This window comes from Microplitis mediator, chromosome 11, assembly GCF_029852145.1.
Source record: "Microplitis mediator isolate UGA2020A chromosome 11, iyMicMedi2.1, whole genome shotgun sequence".
Taxonomy (NCBI): domain Eukaryota; kingdom Metazoa; phylum Arthropoda; class Insecta; order Hymenoptera; family Braconidae; genus Microplitis; species Microplitis mediator.
Window position 1 is genome coordinate 16897736 of NC_079979.1, and position 18639 is coordinate 16916374.

The window sequence follows — 18639 nt, forward strand, 5'->3', positions numbered from 1 at the left end:
AAAAATATTTTTTTAGATTCAGGTGAGCTCATCGAATCAATGTTATTTAGCACTGCAGCTCCATGATGGATATACATATATATATATATATATATACACGTGTGCTGATGTTGCACACTAACCGTCAAAGAGTATATTTGACCTTAATCCGAGGACGTATTCGCGTCTTTGAACGCAAGAGTGTTAAGCTTTCATACGTGATTGATGGTGGCACAGCATCCTACCGTTTTTCACACATCCATATAAGTATTACCACATATGTATACATATATTTATGTCGGTGAGATGATCTCTGTAAGTACTCGCAAGAAAGCTTCCTCAGATCGATTGCCAAACACTTGCGGCATGAAAACCTTATAAATTTACTTATTTATATTTAATAGAGTAGTATTTTTTTTTAATTTAATACATAAATAAAATACACTGTTAAAAATAATTTGAAAATTACAATACAAAAGGAATTTAATTTTCATAACTAGATATTTGAATTGTATTTTCAATGAAAAAAGCTTTGAATTTAATATACGTAATTTAATAATCAAGCTGGTATTCAAAATTAAGAAAAAAAATATGAATTTTAATAAACGTACTTAAAATTTATACTTGATTTTTAAATTTTCAAAGCAAGTATTGGAAATTATAAAACATATACTGAATTTTAAAAATTCTATTTGAAATTTCATAATACTTAGAGGAAGGGGGGGGGGGGCAAAAGGGGGTAGGGTAGGCAAAACGGGGTAACCCCAAAATTTTATAAAAAAAAATTTTATATTTTAAATGGTTTTCAAACATTCCAAAATCACTTCTGTAAATATAATTAAGCGTCACTTTGAATTTTTTTGGCAAACTTTTTCAAAAATCAATTGACAGTTGAAAAATATTAATGACGTTTGTTTTATGATAAAAACTATTAAAAATTTTTTTCTTCTTTTGTCTCCAATAAACATGTAAAATATAATTTTTCTTCATGTAAATTACTTACAAAAAAATTAAACTTAATCAAATTCGTTTAAAATCCAGAATTTTTTTTTTTTACCTTTTTTAGGGGGTACCCCACTTTGCCCGCAGAAATGAAAAATTTTTTTTTTCAACGGTAACTAAAAATTTCTTCTATTTACTTTGAATGCCATTGAAAAAAAAAGATTTAGCGTATTTGAGTCCTCGAAAACTTGGTATTTCCTTGAGTACCCCCTTTTGCCCCTTCCTCCCCTGTTTGAAAATTAAAAAAAAAATATTTAAAAATCCAAAGTGTTAATTTGAAAATTCAAAAACGTGTATTTTAAATTCTATATGAAATTAGTAATGAAATTTTAAGCACAAATGTATGTGTTTATTGCGTTATATACAATCTTTGAAAATTCAAACAATTTTTTTTACAGTGTAGGTATAGGTATATTGTAGGAAATTGGATGAGGAATAAGAGCCGATAGAATGGGACATTAGTGAAAAGCTTTTAGCTAGAGGCTAAGAATACAATGTATAGAAATAAGCAAACGATAAGTATTAGAGGTGAAACTTGATCGAGAGTTTCAAAAGATATCTATATCTAATATATTTCTCAGCACACATACATTATATGGCTATAGGTTCCATATATACGGTGTGTATTGTGAGCTGGTTGTCTCCCTAGTTTGCAGAACCTGGTGCAGATTGAAAGAATCAGTCACGATTTAACTCTCCCGAGGCTTCTCTCAGTCTGTACCCCGATCTCTTACAACAACAGTTCCAACGAGGGGCAAAGAGGGCATTTCTTTTACTTACATTACCTTTCCCTTCTCTTTGCCCTCAACTCAGCATATAATCGTTCTTTTGACATTTACTGCTGACGCTGACTACGAAAATAATAATAAGGATTCACCTGAGGATAAAAATTAATTATAATTTTATATTTTCCTTTGTCTGTCGCTATTGTTTCTCTGGCGTTTTTTTCATTTTTTAAAATTAAAATTACAATCACGTTACCGTGGATTTGACTCTTCCGTCAACTATTCCAAGGTGAAACGCACCTTAGACATTATAATAAACTTTTACTGTCGTTATATCAAAGCACCTTCAATACTTTACCATCCATTCAATAATTATTTCCATTCTCGTTCTCATTCTCGTTCTTGTTCTCGTTCTCATTAAAGTTATTCCTCATTATAACTTATAATAACTCATCCTTATATTACTTGTAACGTAATAATATTTGTCAGATGATAAAGACATTATCGAGAGTATAAAGTTTATATACAATTTAAAGTGTGACTTGAATCCAACTATGTACCAAGAGAAGGTGAAACTCATGGTAAAGAACAAAGACAAACATCTTTGCCTGATTCAATGTGAAAGTAAAAGACAGAAACGTTGATCGTTGCTGGTAACCGTTGGTGGAATTGGTCGGAGGAGGAGAAGCCTGGCATCGACGGAGGTCGACTAGTCTCTCCTAGGTAACGCTCGCGAGCGCCAGGTATATACTCGCGGTAAACTTATGATTGTGTAAATCATCGCTAATTCAATTCGAATAAAAATAACTAGAATTACAGTACGGAAGTGCAAACGACTCGGAAGACAAACTAGTCTTCCCTATTTCTTCAGCAAATAAAATTACTGGATCAAGAGAGTGCTGGTGTATTGATAAATTACTGAGTGCAGAGTGTGTTAGATATTAAATATAATAAATATGATGGTTATAAGTGCCCTAAAACAGGTTGCCAATGCGGCTACAAATGCTGTACATTCTGCTACCAGTACTGTTCATGGCCACGTCACTTCCGGTATGTTTTGCACCGTCCTAGCACGTTCACCATTTATCATTCAATCCACAACTGTCAAGAGCACCCAAGCGACGATGAATATAGAAAGGAAAAAAATAATATGAAAGAAGCTAGTCGATTGCGCGAGTATCATTGTAACGGGATTTTTCTTTAAATTAAATTTTTTTCATTTTTTTTTATCACCTGAAACACATAATAAATGTTAACTTCTTTTTGCTGTATATTTAGATTTTATATTTGTTTATTTGCTCATAAACTTACGTCAGCTCTTTATCGATTTCATTGTAACGTTAATTGTTTTATGTACTGGAATTAATCGATAAAGTGTGGAGATAATATTTTTTAATTTACCCGGACACTTGTTTCTGTCATTTACCCGACAGTAAAACTATATTTATTTTTTTACCATTCTCTCGTATCATGCCGGTGCGATAACTTGAATAGATTCATGGTAACGCGCATGATCAGTTAAAGTGCAATTGTTACGTACATACATACATATTTAATAATATAATATAATATAATATGTTTCTCGTGTCCCGTTTTACGAGCATGTGCATCAGCTTTATATATGTCACGAAACGTCGACGATTGTTATCGATGCATTTAAGTTTCTGGGAATTCATTTTCGTTTGTGGATTTATCACGTCGTTATAGTTATATATAACACGGAGATAAATATGATGAAATATTAACCCATAAGGTTATGGTAATAATTACTAGGAGTTATGGGTTATACGCCCATCATTTCTGATAAAAGTTTTTATTTCTATAACTATGGAAATAATTTTTATAATTGTGGAATAGTTCGTATATTTTATGGCAACTGAATCATGGTAATGATTATCATGCACATGGCAATATGTTTATAAAATATCCCATATCGTTATGGTAATGATTACATGGAATTATGGGATATAGGCCCATACTTTCTGAGAAAAGTTCCCATAAGTATGGGAACAATTCCCATCATTATGGTAACAGTTTCCATGTCGCATGTGAAAGAACTATGGTAATGGTTACCATATTATATAGTAACGATTACCATAATATATGGGAACTTTTCCCAGAAAGTATGGGCCTATATCCCATAGTTCCATGTAATCATTACCATAACGGTATGGGATGATATTTAATAAACGTACTAGGAACGGTTACCATAACATTATGGTAATGGTTATTATGATCAACATTTCAAAAAAACCGGTTACCATGCATTATTGGAACCATTCCCATAATATATTGTAATTGTTACCATAAATTTCTCTCCGTGTAGGAATAGATCCGCTATTCATATTGTAATGGTTACTATGGTGCGTATAGGAATAAACCCTATATATCATGGAAACCATTCCCATGATATGGAAACCATTTCTATGATATGGTAATTATTACCATAATATTATAGTAATCATTATCATCATATTACGGTAATGGAAACCATACCATTTAGAAATTATTCATATAATAGGAATCATGACCATGATATTATGGAAATAGTTACCGTAACATTTAGAAATTCTCCATTTTATGGGAATCATTACTATAATATATGGTAATGGTTACTATAAATATTATGGGAATCATTATCATTACATTTAGAAATTCCTCGTACTATGGGAATCATTACTATAAAATATGGTAACGGTTACTATAAATATTACGGCAATGGTTCCCCCATGAAAAAAATTTATAAAAAAAATATATTAAAAATATAGAAATATATATATAATATGTATAAAAAATATATTTTAAATAGCTAAATTTTGGCCGATTTTCGTATATATTTTATATATTTAAACTATATATTAAAAATGTATCTTAGAATATATAAAAAATACATGTATAAAAATATACAAAAAATATATTTTTTATATAAACTTTTTATATTTTTTATACATATTTATATATATTTATATATTTTTTATGAATTTTTAATATATTTTTTTTATGTGAAAAATACATTTTTTTTATATTTTAACATATATTTTTTTAATAAATTTTTTTCATGGGGGTTACCATAAAATTTAGAGATTCCTTATATTATGGAGTCATTACCATAATATATGATAACGGTTACCATAATAGTATAAGAACAACTATCATAATGTACAGGAATGAAAACTATATAAATGGTAATGGTTACTATAATTTGTATGGTAACCATTCCTATGATCAATATTTAAAAAAAAAAAAACGGTTACCTCACATTATGGGAACCAATTCCATAATACATTGTAATTGTAACCATAAATTTATCCCGTGTACTCCGTTAATAATCTTACTACATAAATCTCAATTAGTTTGCTAATGGAATTTTCAGATAAAAACTTTTTTTCATTAAAGAAAATAATGAATTTAATATAAAAGTATTTAATGAAAAAATTTTTTTATTAATGGCAGAGTAATGAGTATGTAGAGAGTACAATGACCGAGTTATAGTTTTTTCTTCGGTCTACTAACAAACTTGGATCTCACCTGCAATAAATCATCAGTCGAGAAAATTTTTTTAAGTTTCGCTAAAAAGTTGCGTACAAGTGTTATCTTTATTTTCTCATTTTATTACTTAATAAAATAAATCTGTTGGTAAATAAAATATTAATTTATCATTATTAATTATGTTAAATGTTACAAGTCGTGAGGTGAAGTTAGAAACACAACACACACCGTCTTCGTCATCATTTCTCTTTTTGCCTTCTATATAACATAGCGTTGGTGCTGTAGAATAACTTGCGCAAGCATTAACTTTGCAATATCATCGAGTTCCGCGACTTTCGTAGGCGAAACCACCAAAGAGACTCAAAGACTCGTTAAAAAAAAATTAAAAATAACAACTTTTAACATTTAAACTTTAAATAAAAAATTATCGTAATTGCTTTGACCTGTCCCAATTTCTAATAGAGTTATTCGATATATTTATATTTATTTTTTATTTTATACTCAACAATTTTATATCCGAATCATCTGAAATTTAATAATTTAATTAATTATTAAGTTCACATTGATTAAAATATATAATTAATACTCGAGTATTTAAATATTTATTTAATTAATTAAAAGTATGTGACTAAACCAAGCGTTTAATTTAATACAATTAATATCGCGAAGCGAATTTATTCAATTATAAAAAATAATACAAATACAAACATACAATAAATTTGTTTTTTGTTTGTTTTATATATTTTGCGGTAGGAAAAATAATAAAAACTGGTGATTAACTAACTAAATAAAAACGAATATGCGGGACATTCGCGGTCCAATTTAAGTATTTTTATTTTTATTACATTTAATTATTTTAATTCCTGACAATTATACTGATTTTAATTTTTCAAAGAATAATAAACTTTAATAACACTAATTAAACGCCCTGGTGTTATGAATTCCTGTTGTATTTGTTGTCTTTTTTTTTTTTGTTTACCCGCGTTTGAATTGCCATCGTCACTTAATATTAATCACGAAGATTCAAATCTTTTTTTATTTTTCATCAACTAAATGCTTCTATAAATATTTATATCGAATATTATTTTTCTACATTTTTATATCCCATAGTTTTTAAAAACCTTACATACTTCAAATGCGAAGCTTTGTGTATGTTCTGTTTACTTAAAAATTTTCCATTGGTTCACTTTTTAAAATCCATAAAAAGTCATAGTTTACAAAGTACTAGAGAATATTCATAGAGAGAATTTTATAGCGGAATTTGGTTAATTGCAATCGCGAAGCATCAAAGGGCTCGTAAATTTTTAATACATATTTTGTAAAATGTAATGTCGAGTATATTTAGATGTTGTTTTACAGAGAAAATTATTTAGAAGCCATTTTAATTAAATCACTAATCTCAGTTTTTATGTTAATTTGATGGTATGTTTGTGCGCACAAAAAAAAATTAATTTTTTGGCGCGAAAAATTTTTACCCACCCCAAGAGATCTTTTGGATTTTGAATTAAAAACAATAATTTTTTTGGCGCGAAAATAAATTTTTTTCGAATGAGAAAACACAGGGAAAAATGGGCTTAAGAAATTACGAATTTTTATTATGCTGTCTACGAAATTTGAAACAGGAAGTTGAGTTGCCAAAAAATTATTAGGCCACATTACAAAAAATATTATACAGTTAAAAATTATTAATTGTAATGGGTATTGTTTGTCTAAATTAGAAGCTATACCCGAGTCGAAATATTAGACGTAAGTTAAACGTTATTAACGTTTCAAACGTAAATTGAACGTTTTTAACGTTTTAAACGTAAAGTGAACGTTTTTAACGTTTTGAAAGTAAATTGAACGATTGTTTCGTATTTTGGTTCATAAAAAATTAATTTATTAATGATAATTACATAATTAATTTATTTAGTTCAATATTTGTAATCACAATTTTCATAACCTTGATATCATAATATATGAAAAGATATAATAGTGTTAGATAGAAGTATGAACTGAAAAAATTTTTTTTTTCAAAATACGAATTTTTTATTTAAGAGCCAGAAAGGCGGACGACAAAACTTTAGGGAATTGACGTGATTATAATCCAGGAGTACAAATTTGATGAGGAAAATATTTTGGAATGCTTATGTTTTCTAATTGTAAGTCTAAATAGGTTTAAGTTACGTTTTCGATTTATGATACTCCAATCTACGTTTTGAATAGGTTGAAAGTTGTCAAATTGAATTTTTAATGTCCAAAACGCTTAAATTAGCGTTCAAAACGTTAAAAACGTTCAATTTACGTTTAAAACGTTAAGAACGTTCATTTTAAGTCTAATATTTCGACTCGGAGTTAGTTACAGTTTGTAGAAAAAGATGGGGTACGCGAAGAAATTATTATCGTTCGAGATGTTTTGGTGTCATAGTAAAGCCGGACCATGTTGCCCATCAGCAAAAATTACTGTGCCCATTTTCCCCGCGAAAGTTTCATAAAATTTCTTTAAATGAAAATTTTGAATTTCGCGCCCTTTCCGGGCTAATTAATTCGCTTTTTTCTTCTCTACTAACATAAGAGTAATTAATTATTTGTCCAAAACGTTCAGTTTACGTTCAAAACGTTCAATTTACGTTTAAAACGTTACGAACGTTCAATTAACGTCTAATATTTCGACTCGGGATAGTAGAAAATAAAAGTTTTCGAGGCTCACATTAATACTTATAGTGCAGTATAATAATTTTTTGACAACTTTCTATTTCAAGTTTCGTCGACAGCATAATCAAAATTTGTACATTTTTTAAGCCCATTTGTCTCTGAAGATTTCTTACGCCACTAAATTTTTCTAGACCTAAGAAAATTTTTTTCTTAAAACCATAATGCAAAATATTTCTTGCAAGAATCTTTTTTTTCCGAGTATGAGAACATGATAGCATCAGAAATATGTAATGTATCAACATTATTATTTTTTTATTAGCTCGGGATAATTATACAGCACAGCCCCACTGATGGACTATCATTGAAATTCTTGTGAATTAATAATTAAAATTAATATTTCAACATGTTTGAAATGTGGTTTCGATTTATCTAAACTATTTTTCTACCTGGATTTCATAAAGAAAATTAAAAAAAAAAGAGGCAAAGCAATATAGAGATTAAAGAGATAAAACGAGCTGGTGTGTCATCAAGGTTAACATGAGAAAAAGTTCTAACACAGCATTAAATGTCTATTACAATGGTGTCTTGATGATTGCACCCCTAGCGCATTTCTGGCTCATAGACGATAGTAGATTGAAAGGACAGATAATGGAAGCAGAAAGAGTCTTCAAGTGACTATAGATTGAAACTCCGATCGATGGTATTGGCACATCGCCAAAGACTTTGCCTATTACTAAATCTCTATAATAAAAAAGAGTGGCTGGCCTCTGATACTTTAGACTCCTACTAAATAATAGTGCGCTTGTTAGACGGAAAATATACATATAATAATAACAATAACAATAAAAACAAAGAAAAAGAAAAATGTAAAAAAGTACAAGTATCAATACTTTCCCTGAGCATTTATTGCGGGCAAGTAATTGTTGTCTCGGGTTTTGAATTTAAACTATTAAATGTCTTTTTCAACGCCAGTTTATCTTATGGTTAATGAACGAATGATAAAAATATTTAAGTGAAATTGAATTAAATTCAATACAAAAAACATCTTAGAAGAATTGTTGAATAGAATACACTAAGAGGAAACGACTTAGAAATATTGGATTTTCTTCCCACGAAAAATTACGGTATTGAAAATTTTCAATTTAATACATTTTCGGTGCAAAAATTTCAAGATTTCATTCAAAATGATTTTCTGTAAGAGAAATGAGAGTTGGTTTTAAAATATGCTGATTTTTCGAAATATTGTCACTGGATTTCGATTTGTTTCTCCCGTGTAAAAAAAATTTTAAAAAAGTTCAACATGTGGAACTAAATTTGAGACAGAGTAGAACTTCAAGTGGAACTTTTTTAGAACTTTAGTAATTTTGATAGTAAAAAAGTATCTAGAAATTTATATGAGCGAAATTTGAGTCAAGAAAAAAAGTAATTTTACTAAATTTTACCCTCGTTCTGAAAAAAATTTCCATGGAAACCAATAGCCTCAAAAAAATAAAAAAACGTTCGTAAAAATTTTCAAATTTTCGGTTTTTTGAACTTTTTCGGAACCAGGGTAAGTAAAAAGTTATTTTTTTACTCAAATTTCGCTCATATAAAATTCTAGATACTTTTTTTCACTATCAAAATTCCAAAGTTCTGAACAAGTTCCACTGGAAGTTCTACTCTGTCTCAAGTCTAGAAGTTCCACATGTCGAACTTTTTTTGACGGGATCAAGAGAATGATTCTAAGAAAGAACAGACATGAAATTAATCAAACAATAATTTGAATTGATTTCTTATTTGAGTAAATATTGTTTACAAAATTCATTTTTCTTCCGCGCTGCTTCGGGTTTGAATTTTCTTAAATATATGAGTTATTTTCCATTTCTTCGGATGAAATAAAATAAACGTAGAGTAAGTTGAAAATGGATTGGTACATGTGTTGAAAATAAGTTATGTTCCATAAATTTAAAGTAGTATGACGAGGTTGGAGCCTGGGCATTCTTTCATCTCTTTGGAGTGAGCCGATATCCATATCCGTTGAATAATTCAAAAAACGAGATGCTTGTAAGAAGAGAAAGTACCTTCTCAATAGCAAGAATAACGGCATAAGCATGAGAAGATACTTTAAGGTTTAACCTTTGTAAATTTAAATATATTAGTATAAAAAACCCGCCACTGCGCAATTATTTGAAATAATTTATTGATTACTGATAAAGTTCAACGAGCCAACAAAACCAATTAAATTAAATCACTGTAAACATTTGTATAATTACATTGAAAACAGGAAAAGAGGGGAAAAGAGAGCATTCATAAAATAACTAATGAAGAAAATTTTATTGTTGCTGCAGAGTCAATGTGATACACTTTTGAAACCCAAATTGCGACCCAATAATGATAAAGTGATCGAGTTTTACTCTGTTTTCAGATCGATTACTCTGCCAACCGGTGGATGCCGTGTAAATAACGTTTTCCTCTTTCTCTTTCCGTTTTTCTGTCTTTGTTTTTTTTTTTTTTTTTATTTTCATTCTCGCTCTTGTTCTCTTTCAATTTCCAATACTCGACCGAGCACGTACATGTTACTATGATCATCACAGCTTGCACAATTCTGATCCAGTTATAACTTCTTTTGTTCCCATTTATATATAAATTAATATAATTATCATTTTATTTCATTTAACGAATTATTTAAATTTTTGAATAATTATTTATAACCAGGGTACGGAAGTTTGTGCTCAACCCTATACGAAAAAAATATAGGGGAGAGAGGGGCAAAAGGGGGTACTTGAGGAAATACCAAGTTTTCGAGGACTCAAATACACTAAATCTTTTTTTTTTTTTAATGATATTCAAAGTAAATAGAAGAAATTTTTAGTTACCGTTGAAAAAAAAAATTTTTCATTTCTGCGGGCAAAGTGGGGTACCCCCTAAAAAAGGTAAAAAAAAAAATTTCTGGATTTTAAACGAATTTGATTAAGTTGAATTTTTTTTAAAGTAATTTACATGAAGAAAAATTATATTTTACATGTTTATTGGATACCAAAGAAGAAAAAAAATTTTTAATAGTTTTTATCATAAAACAAACGTCATTAATATTTTTCAACTGACAATTGATTTTTGAAAAAGTTTACCAAAAAAATTCAAAGTAACGCTTAATTATATTCACAGAAGTGATTTTGGAATGTTTAAAAACCATTTAAAATTAGAAAAAAAAATAAATTTTTTTTTTATCAAATTTTGGGGCTACCCCGTTTTGCCTACCCTACCCCCTTTTGCTCCCCTTCCCTTATATCCGGGCAAATCTGGAATATGTTGCATATATGCAACATATATATAAATATATGTCTCATATATGCAGATTTGCCCGGATATATCCGGATATATATTTTTATCGTATGGGACAATAAAAATAAAAGAAAAAAATTCACGCTAGTTTCTCAAAGAAATTTCTAAATGATATATTCAAATGTCGAGTGTCATTAAAGCTGTCGAAATTAAGGTTGTGAAAAAATATGTCAATAAGACAGCAAGATAATTGTCTTGCTGGTGGTCTTGCTCATTGTCTTGCTGACGGTCCTGCTACTTGTCTTGCTCATTGTCTTGCTGGTGGTCTTGCTAATTGTTTTGTTCATTACCTTGCTGGTGGTCTTGCTAATTATCTTGCTCATTGTCTTGCTGACGGCCCTGCTACTTGTCTTGCTGGTGGTCTTGCTCATTGTCTTGCTGACGGTCCTGCTACTTGTCTTATTGATGGTCCTGCTAAATATCTTGCTGATTGTCTTATTGACATATTTCTTCACAACCTCAATAACCGATTATAAAAAGTGCCCATATTTCTGTCACTGTTTTGTGCTAAAATTTTTAATAAATTTTTGGCATCGTCTCTTCTCTATAAGTAATTTATACTTCTATCAGAGTTTTAAGTATCTACTGAACTCTATTTATCCTGTTCTATTTGACTTTACTCTCTTTTATACTTCTCACAACTCTCTCTAGGCTTTTTATATAAAATTTTGTTTAAACATTCAAATTATTTAATCTAAAAGTTATTTTATTTAAATTTAAATATAAAAGCGACTGAAAATACCGATTGGTTTCCGTATACTTTTCAATACCTAGTATCCAGTATTGAAATAGTATTACTTTAGCATTAGTAAACTTTAACATTTGTGTAACAAATCTAGAGGAATATCGGATTCCAACAGCCGATGACACAAGATTGATTATCTTCAAGATCTGTTTTTTCAAGCTATTGTACATAAAAGTTATCTGAATCTCTCGATACTTTATAAAATATTTAGTTTCTTAAAACTCCCAAGTATTTTATTCAGCAAAAAAAAGTTATAAAATATTTATAGAGTTATTCTGCGAGATTTTAAAATTTAATATAATTATTTTAAAAAAACAATAGCAGCAAAATAAAGTTTCTACTTTGTAATGTTAATGAAGAAAAATATTTTTAAAAATTCCCCTATGAAGGGAAAGTCTAATATCTTCAATTACTTTCAGCTGGTAGTAGTGTTTTTTATAGTCCAAGCTCTTTTTCATCGAGCGTTCTTTGACTGCAGTGAAGCCAAGTAATTACGGCTTCCGGCACCACTGAAATACGTCAAGCCAATGCTTTGCCCCAAAGGACAGTTTTCAAACATATTTATACGCGTAACACCGTACCACGGTGACCTCTTTTTTATTTTTTCCTTATTCTTTACTTCACTTTTTATCACAAGAACATTAGGAAATCTTGCATTACTAATTACGCAATGATTGACATTTGGTTTTTTAATCAGCATCAGTATTTTCCTTCTTCAAATTTTTATTTTTCATACAATTTTACTTGTATGTTAATACGGATGTAAGTTTATACATATATCTGACATACTTGCAGCCAAAAACAACAATGTTGCCTTTAAAATACCAAATTTTAGTACTACTACTTTTGAGCACTCGTTTGTTGTCTGCAATTCGGTTATGGCAGGAGCTACCATCAGATGTAATAAACACCCCCGAGTCGAAATTATAGACGTAAATTGAACGTTTTTAAAGTTTTGAACGTAAATTGGCCGTTTTGAACATTAAAAACTCAATTTGACAGCTTTTAACTTATTTAAAACGTAGATTGGAGTATCATGAATCGAAAACGTAACTGAAACCTATTTAGACTTACAATAAGAAAACATGAGCATACCAAAAAATTTTTTTTATCGATTTCGGACTCCTGGATTATAATCACGCCAATTCTCTAAAATTTTGTCCTCCGCCTTTCTGGCTCTTAAATATAAAATTTGTATTTTGAAAAAAAAAATTTTTTCAGTTTCATACTTCTATTTAACACTATTATATCTTTTCATATATTATGATATCAAGGTTATAAAAATTGTGATTACAAATATCGAATAAATTAATTAATGTTATCATTAAACTAAAATCATAACTCATGAAATTACTAATTTTTTACGAACCAAAATACAAAAAAATCGTTCAATTTACATTCGAAACGTTAAAAACGTTCAATTCACATTTAAAACGTTAAGACTGTTCAATTTACGTTTAATATTTTGATTCGGGCCCATTTTCTTGAAAGTTTTAAAAATAAAGCATTTGAATTCTTTATAAATCTAGAAATTGATAGTACCCGATAGCTTGTCAAATCTCACTAATATTAATTATATGTTCAGTATATATAGTACTCTATGTGAAAATGTATATAAATTTTATATTTTTGCCATCTACCTTTAAGCCTTGGCATATAAATCCAATAAATAAAAAAAAAATATATGTAGTAAAACAAAATCGTCATTTTCATGTTCGGTCAGATCACGAATTGGATGTCAATTGGCCGTCAATTGACGTCAAAAAGGTTTCTGTAATCTTTTCGTCAATTTTTTATTCAAAAATTTTCTGGGCAGCATTAAATTTAACGCGGGAACTAATTATTAGATTCAAAAAATGACCAGTGGTTAATTGATGTCAATTCGGACAATTGTCCAGAGAAATTATCAAAAATTTACTGTACGTTACATTACTACGTATATATATATATATAATTTATTGTTTTTTCTTGATAAATTTACATTTCAAATTATTTTTATTCGGTTTGGTAGGAAAAGGTAACGGATATAAAGTTGATCAAATAAAATATATAATTGCGAATTGTGGTAAAGTATTTTAAAGTATAAGAGTATCAAGGAAGTTAATTTGCATGCTAATATAAGTCATAGTAGTCCAGGAAATAGACAATAGTATAAAACAAGAATAACAGAGGAAGTTTTTGCTTCTTGTTATCCTGTCAAAATGTGACAGTGTAATTTATTTATTTCTCAAACATTTTATGTCTCTTGATAAAAATTATTTACAATTCTCTGATAATTTTATATTATCTTGAATTGTAAATCATAATTATCATATGTTTAATGCTTTCCATTAAATTTAAATTTGTTTTTTTATTGAAAATATATTTTTCATCATAATTGCTAAAGCTTGAGATTTAATTGCAATTATGTATTGAAATAAATTTAAATGTTAATTTTATAAAATATGCCATGAGCGTGCTTTTATAATTACGTTTATTTCATCATTGAAATTTTATATCCGCGTTACTGTTGTTAATTATTTTAATGAATATGTATATAAAATTCGTCCTTTGCAGTTTTCAAAATCATCATGTATAATAATTCGCTAATTTCAATCTCCTAAATTATGGAAAATATTCATAGAGTGAAAATTATTTATTATTTTTTGGTTACAGTCCAAAATAGATTAATTATTTTTTTAAATATCCCTTTCCGAAAAATAATTTTATAATCAAATTTTTTTGAACTCTAGACAGTCACCTATATATTACAGATGATTTCCAATCAAAATAATGACAACCATAAAAATATATGTCGTTTTAAAAATTTCCAAAATTTCGTAAAGTCACTTCTAATTGCGCTTAATTTGGATAATAATTAAAACACTTTAATCTACATAAATATAATTGTACTAACCCGTGATTAGTAGGCGGCAGGGCATAATGAGACTCCATTTTTAAGACAAGAAAATTTTTTTTCGTTAAAAAAAAATTCGCTAAAAGTAAATATTCTTGATTCAAAAAAATCTTGACTTGGTTCCCGAGAACGTTTGTCTTCCAAAATATTTTTGAGACTCAAGATAACTTTTTTTTTGTGGTTAGTTACAGTTTGTAGAAAAAGATGGGGTACGCGTAGAAATTAATCTCGTTCGAGATCTTTTGGTGTCATAGTAAAGCCGGACCATGTTGCCCATCAGCAAAAATTACTGTGCCCATAGTAAAATTAATAAGGATCATATCCGGCTTTACTATGAAACCAGGATTTCAAACAAGAATAATTTCCCCGCGAAAGTTTCATAAAATTTCTTTAAATGAAAATTTTGAATTTCGCGCCCTGTCCGGGCTAATTAATTCGCTTTTTTCTTCTCTACAAACATAAGAGTAATTAAGCATTTTTTAACAAAACAAACTTTTGTTTGTCTTAAAAATGGTGTCCCATTTAGCCCCACTGTTTTATTAACCCCTTCGCTAACTTTAAATTTAAAATTATTATCTAAAGTACCAATACTCAGTCACATTTATATTAAATTACTGGCATGGAAACAGGAGTCTCAAACGTGGAAACCTTTTATTCTCTCTACCTTAGATTATCTTTTTCCTGATTGGTCCATAGCCATCCAATCGTTTTAAGGGTCGAAAAGGGGAGGAAAGCTTGAATAAACGTTTACTCCAATTTCAAAATAACCACTGTGTTAATCACCTCAGGGCACGAGTTATGTGCAGTTCAACAGTTCAAAACCTAAATTTACAAATTATAACATAATTTCGATGCTAACGTATGAGTTCTGCTAGAACACTCGTAACTAGTTTGTTATTTGTTATTTAATTAAAATAATTGTTTCGTTTTTCAAATCTTACTCCAGGTGTTTTTATTAATAACTAGACTGAAATTATTTAAAACTTCTTATCGAGATTTCCAACAATACATCGGCTTCTTTTATTCAATTCCACTAATAACAGTTTTGAATTTTCTTTAATTAGTATTTAATTTTTTTGAGATAACAGCCGCAATTAATAATAATTTACAGAAATTATTGAAAATAAATATAGCGGACAATAGCGTGGAGCTTTTGTGAGAACAATCGATTTAGTATCCATCGAAAACCTCATTTTGGTGCGGCTACCGGCATCATACGTTTAGTTTAATTAATTCGCTGAGCGCATGGGAATTCATTGGGACACGAGCATATTCATTATTAAATCACCTGGTTTAAATATTTAATATTTCCAAACTGTTGCATAAATACAATTCCATATAATAATTAAAAAATAATAATCCAATTAAATTTATAAAATTAACTTTGTTATATTTTTTATTTAAATCCAGTATATAGTTGGCACAGTTTATAGTTTTTCGTAACAAAATACACATAAGTTTAATTTCCAACAAACTTTTATCGTCAAAAACTTTTAAGCTGAATTTCGATTTGCGATATACCTCTATATCCTTCAAGGACTTTATTTCGCAGGATTTCATTTCGTATAAAACTATTTTGACATTTTTCTTATCATCATTTTCATTGACATATTTTTTTTTTAAACTTTATAAATTATTACTACGACTTTTTTATTTTATTTATGAGTTAAATTTTAAAATATAATCAAGTACCTAAGCTTCATAATAAAACCTTTTTTTTTACTTTTTCCCCAAGACTTATACTTTTCCATAAATCTCAAGTTTTTATTATACAATGCAAAAAAAAGTAACTTCCTGATTCACTTTATAAATATCAGAAAAGTTAATCGTCTTATATCATTCAGTAATTTTCCTGACTATATATTTAATCGGCTTACAACTATAATCAATAGTCTAGTTGCAACAGACACACACACACACACACATACAGACAGACAACTGAAGTTAATACTCCGTATCTTTGCAAAAAATTTTTGGACTCAATGTAGTGTAAATGAAGTGGTGTTAAAATTTTGCTGGGAAAATTACACCAAATATCTGTAAAACTAAAAAAATGAGACCGCAATGGTGTGAATTATTTGGTTTTAAAATTTTCAACACTGGTGTGAAAGTTACACGAGGCACGATATTAAATTTTGGACCGTGTCAATTAGAACATTCACACCAGCAATGGTGTAAGTTAATACGTTCTTTATTTAAAACTCTCGATTACTTTGACAAGACACTGTCAAATTTTTGGTGTAAATTAGAACATTCACACCAGCAATGGTGTAATTGTACAAGTTCTTTATTTAAAACTCTCGATTACTTTGACAAGACACTGTCAAATTTTTGGTGTAAATTAGAACATTCACACCAGCAATGGTGTAAGTGTATAAGTTCTTTATTTGAAACTCTCGATTACTTTGACACTACACTGTTAAATTGTTGGTGTGAATTCGAACATTCACACCAGCAATGGTGTAAGTTTATAAGTTCTTTATTTAAAACTCTCGATTACTTTGACACTATACTGTCAATTTTTGGTGTGAATTCGAACATTCACACCAGCAATGGTGTAAGTGTATAAGTTCTTTACTTAAAATTCTCGATTACTTTGGCACTAGACCGTAACATTTTTGGTGTGAAAATGATCCCCGGCATTACACCGTCAATTCAATGAATTAACGGCGCGAAATTTTCTTGGTGGGACATATCAAGCAGTACTTTTAACACGGTATGAGTATTTCCTTTCACACCGTTTGGTGTTATCACCTCAAACATTCTCTGATAATATAATTTGTAGTTAAAAATTATCAAATTGTAAAATATGTAACACAAATTTGAAAATCTATAGAAAATCTAGTAGCTATCACCGTCTAAGAAAATACATAGAAAATGTTAAAAGTACACCGCTTGATCTTTCTCACCGTCAATTAACACCACCGACGGTGTAAAATCCTAAGAGGCTTTCACCCAAAAAATTTTTACACCACGTATTAGAATAAAATAAATTATTTTCCAAAATCTCCACCTAAGAATCTATCTCTGGAAGTCGAGTCCTTATTAAATAAAGTAGTGGCCGTCATATTTGAATACTAAATGATGGAGTAGATTAATTGAAAGAGATGCTGTTAGTAGTATAGATTGACCAGGTCTAAAATCGATGTACGAACGTTGGTGAGCTAAACAACCGGGTTGTATGATGCGGTTTAGCCTCATGCTTGAAACCTTGTTTTAGCTTATACTATATACTGTATATATCTTTGCACCTATTGCGACTAATTACCCGTAATCCCATGAACACAGTATGTATTAACACAGGAGAGGTCTGATGGTCGCTACTGATAACCAATCTAGAGACATATAACCACCAAACCAGTCAACCAATTGGTTTCCTTATCTCTTGTAGCAAACCAATAGCTATTTCTGTCCATTCATATGTATATCTGTATACATCTATACTACATGTAAGCCATTATCTAAGGCGCTATGACTTTTAATAGACAATTAGCATTATCTCGATATAAAATACCTGAGTAAATATATTTGCTTAACAAATCCGGATGTCGATTGATAAATTGATGAGTCAGATGATTAAAATTAACATGCAATGAACTAAACACGGAAGTGGATGTAAAGCAAAGAGAAGACACGAGTATTCGTGAGCATGGACATGAACGTCAAGTTGTGGGCGAACATGGGTGAAGGGTTCAAAGGCATTTAGTGGTCCAGAGAGACGATACACTGGGTGCCTAAGGGAAGCAGTTGCAAGTAAACAAGTGTAAAGGCTGAATGAGAGATAGAGAAAGACAAACTCGAGAGAGGGCCAGTGCGGCTGCTGCGGGTGGCTGAGGTCCCATTGATTT

The 18639-nt window shown here is 29.4% G+C and overlaps 1 protein-coding gene across 5 annotated transcripts in view; it reads left to right on the top strand.

Moving 5' to 3' along the window:
* The window catches only part of LOC130677069 (tyrosine-protein kinase Btk29A), a 50720-nt gene that overhangs the window by 24760 nt on the left and 7321 nt on the right, over positions 1-18639 (top strand). Inside the window, exon 1 of one of the 5 annotated variants that reach the window (XM_057483648.1) lies at positions 2419-2756. The exons of the other annotated variants lie outside the window; for them this stretch is intronic. Within the exon in view, the coding sequence (XP_057339631.1) occupies positions 2663-2756 (94 nt within the window). The 5' untranslated portion in view covers positions 2419-2662. Of the gene's footprint in view, positions 1-2418; positions 2757-18639 lie in introns of those variants that run through there. 5 annotated transcript variants of the gene reach the window in all.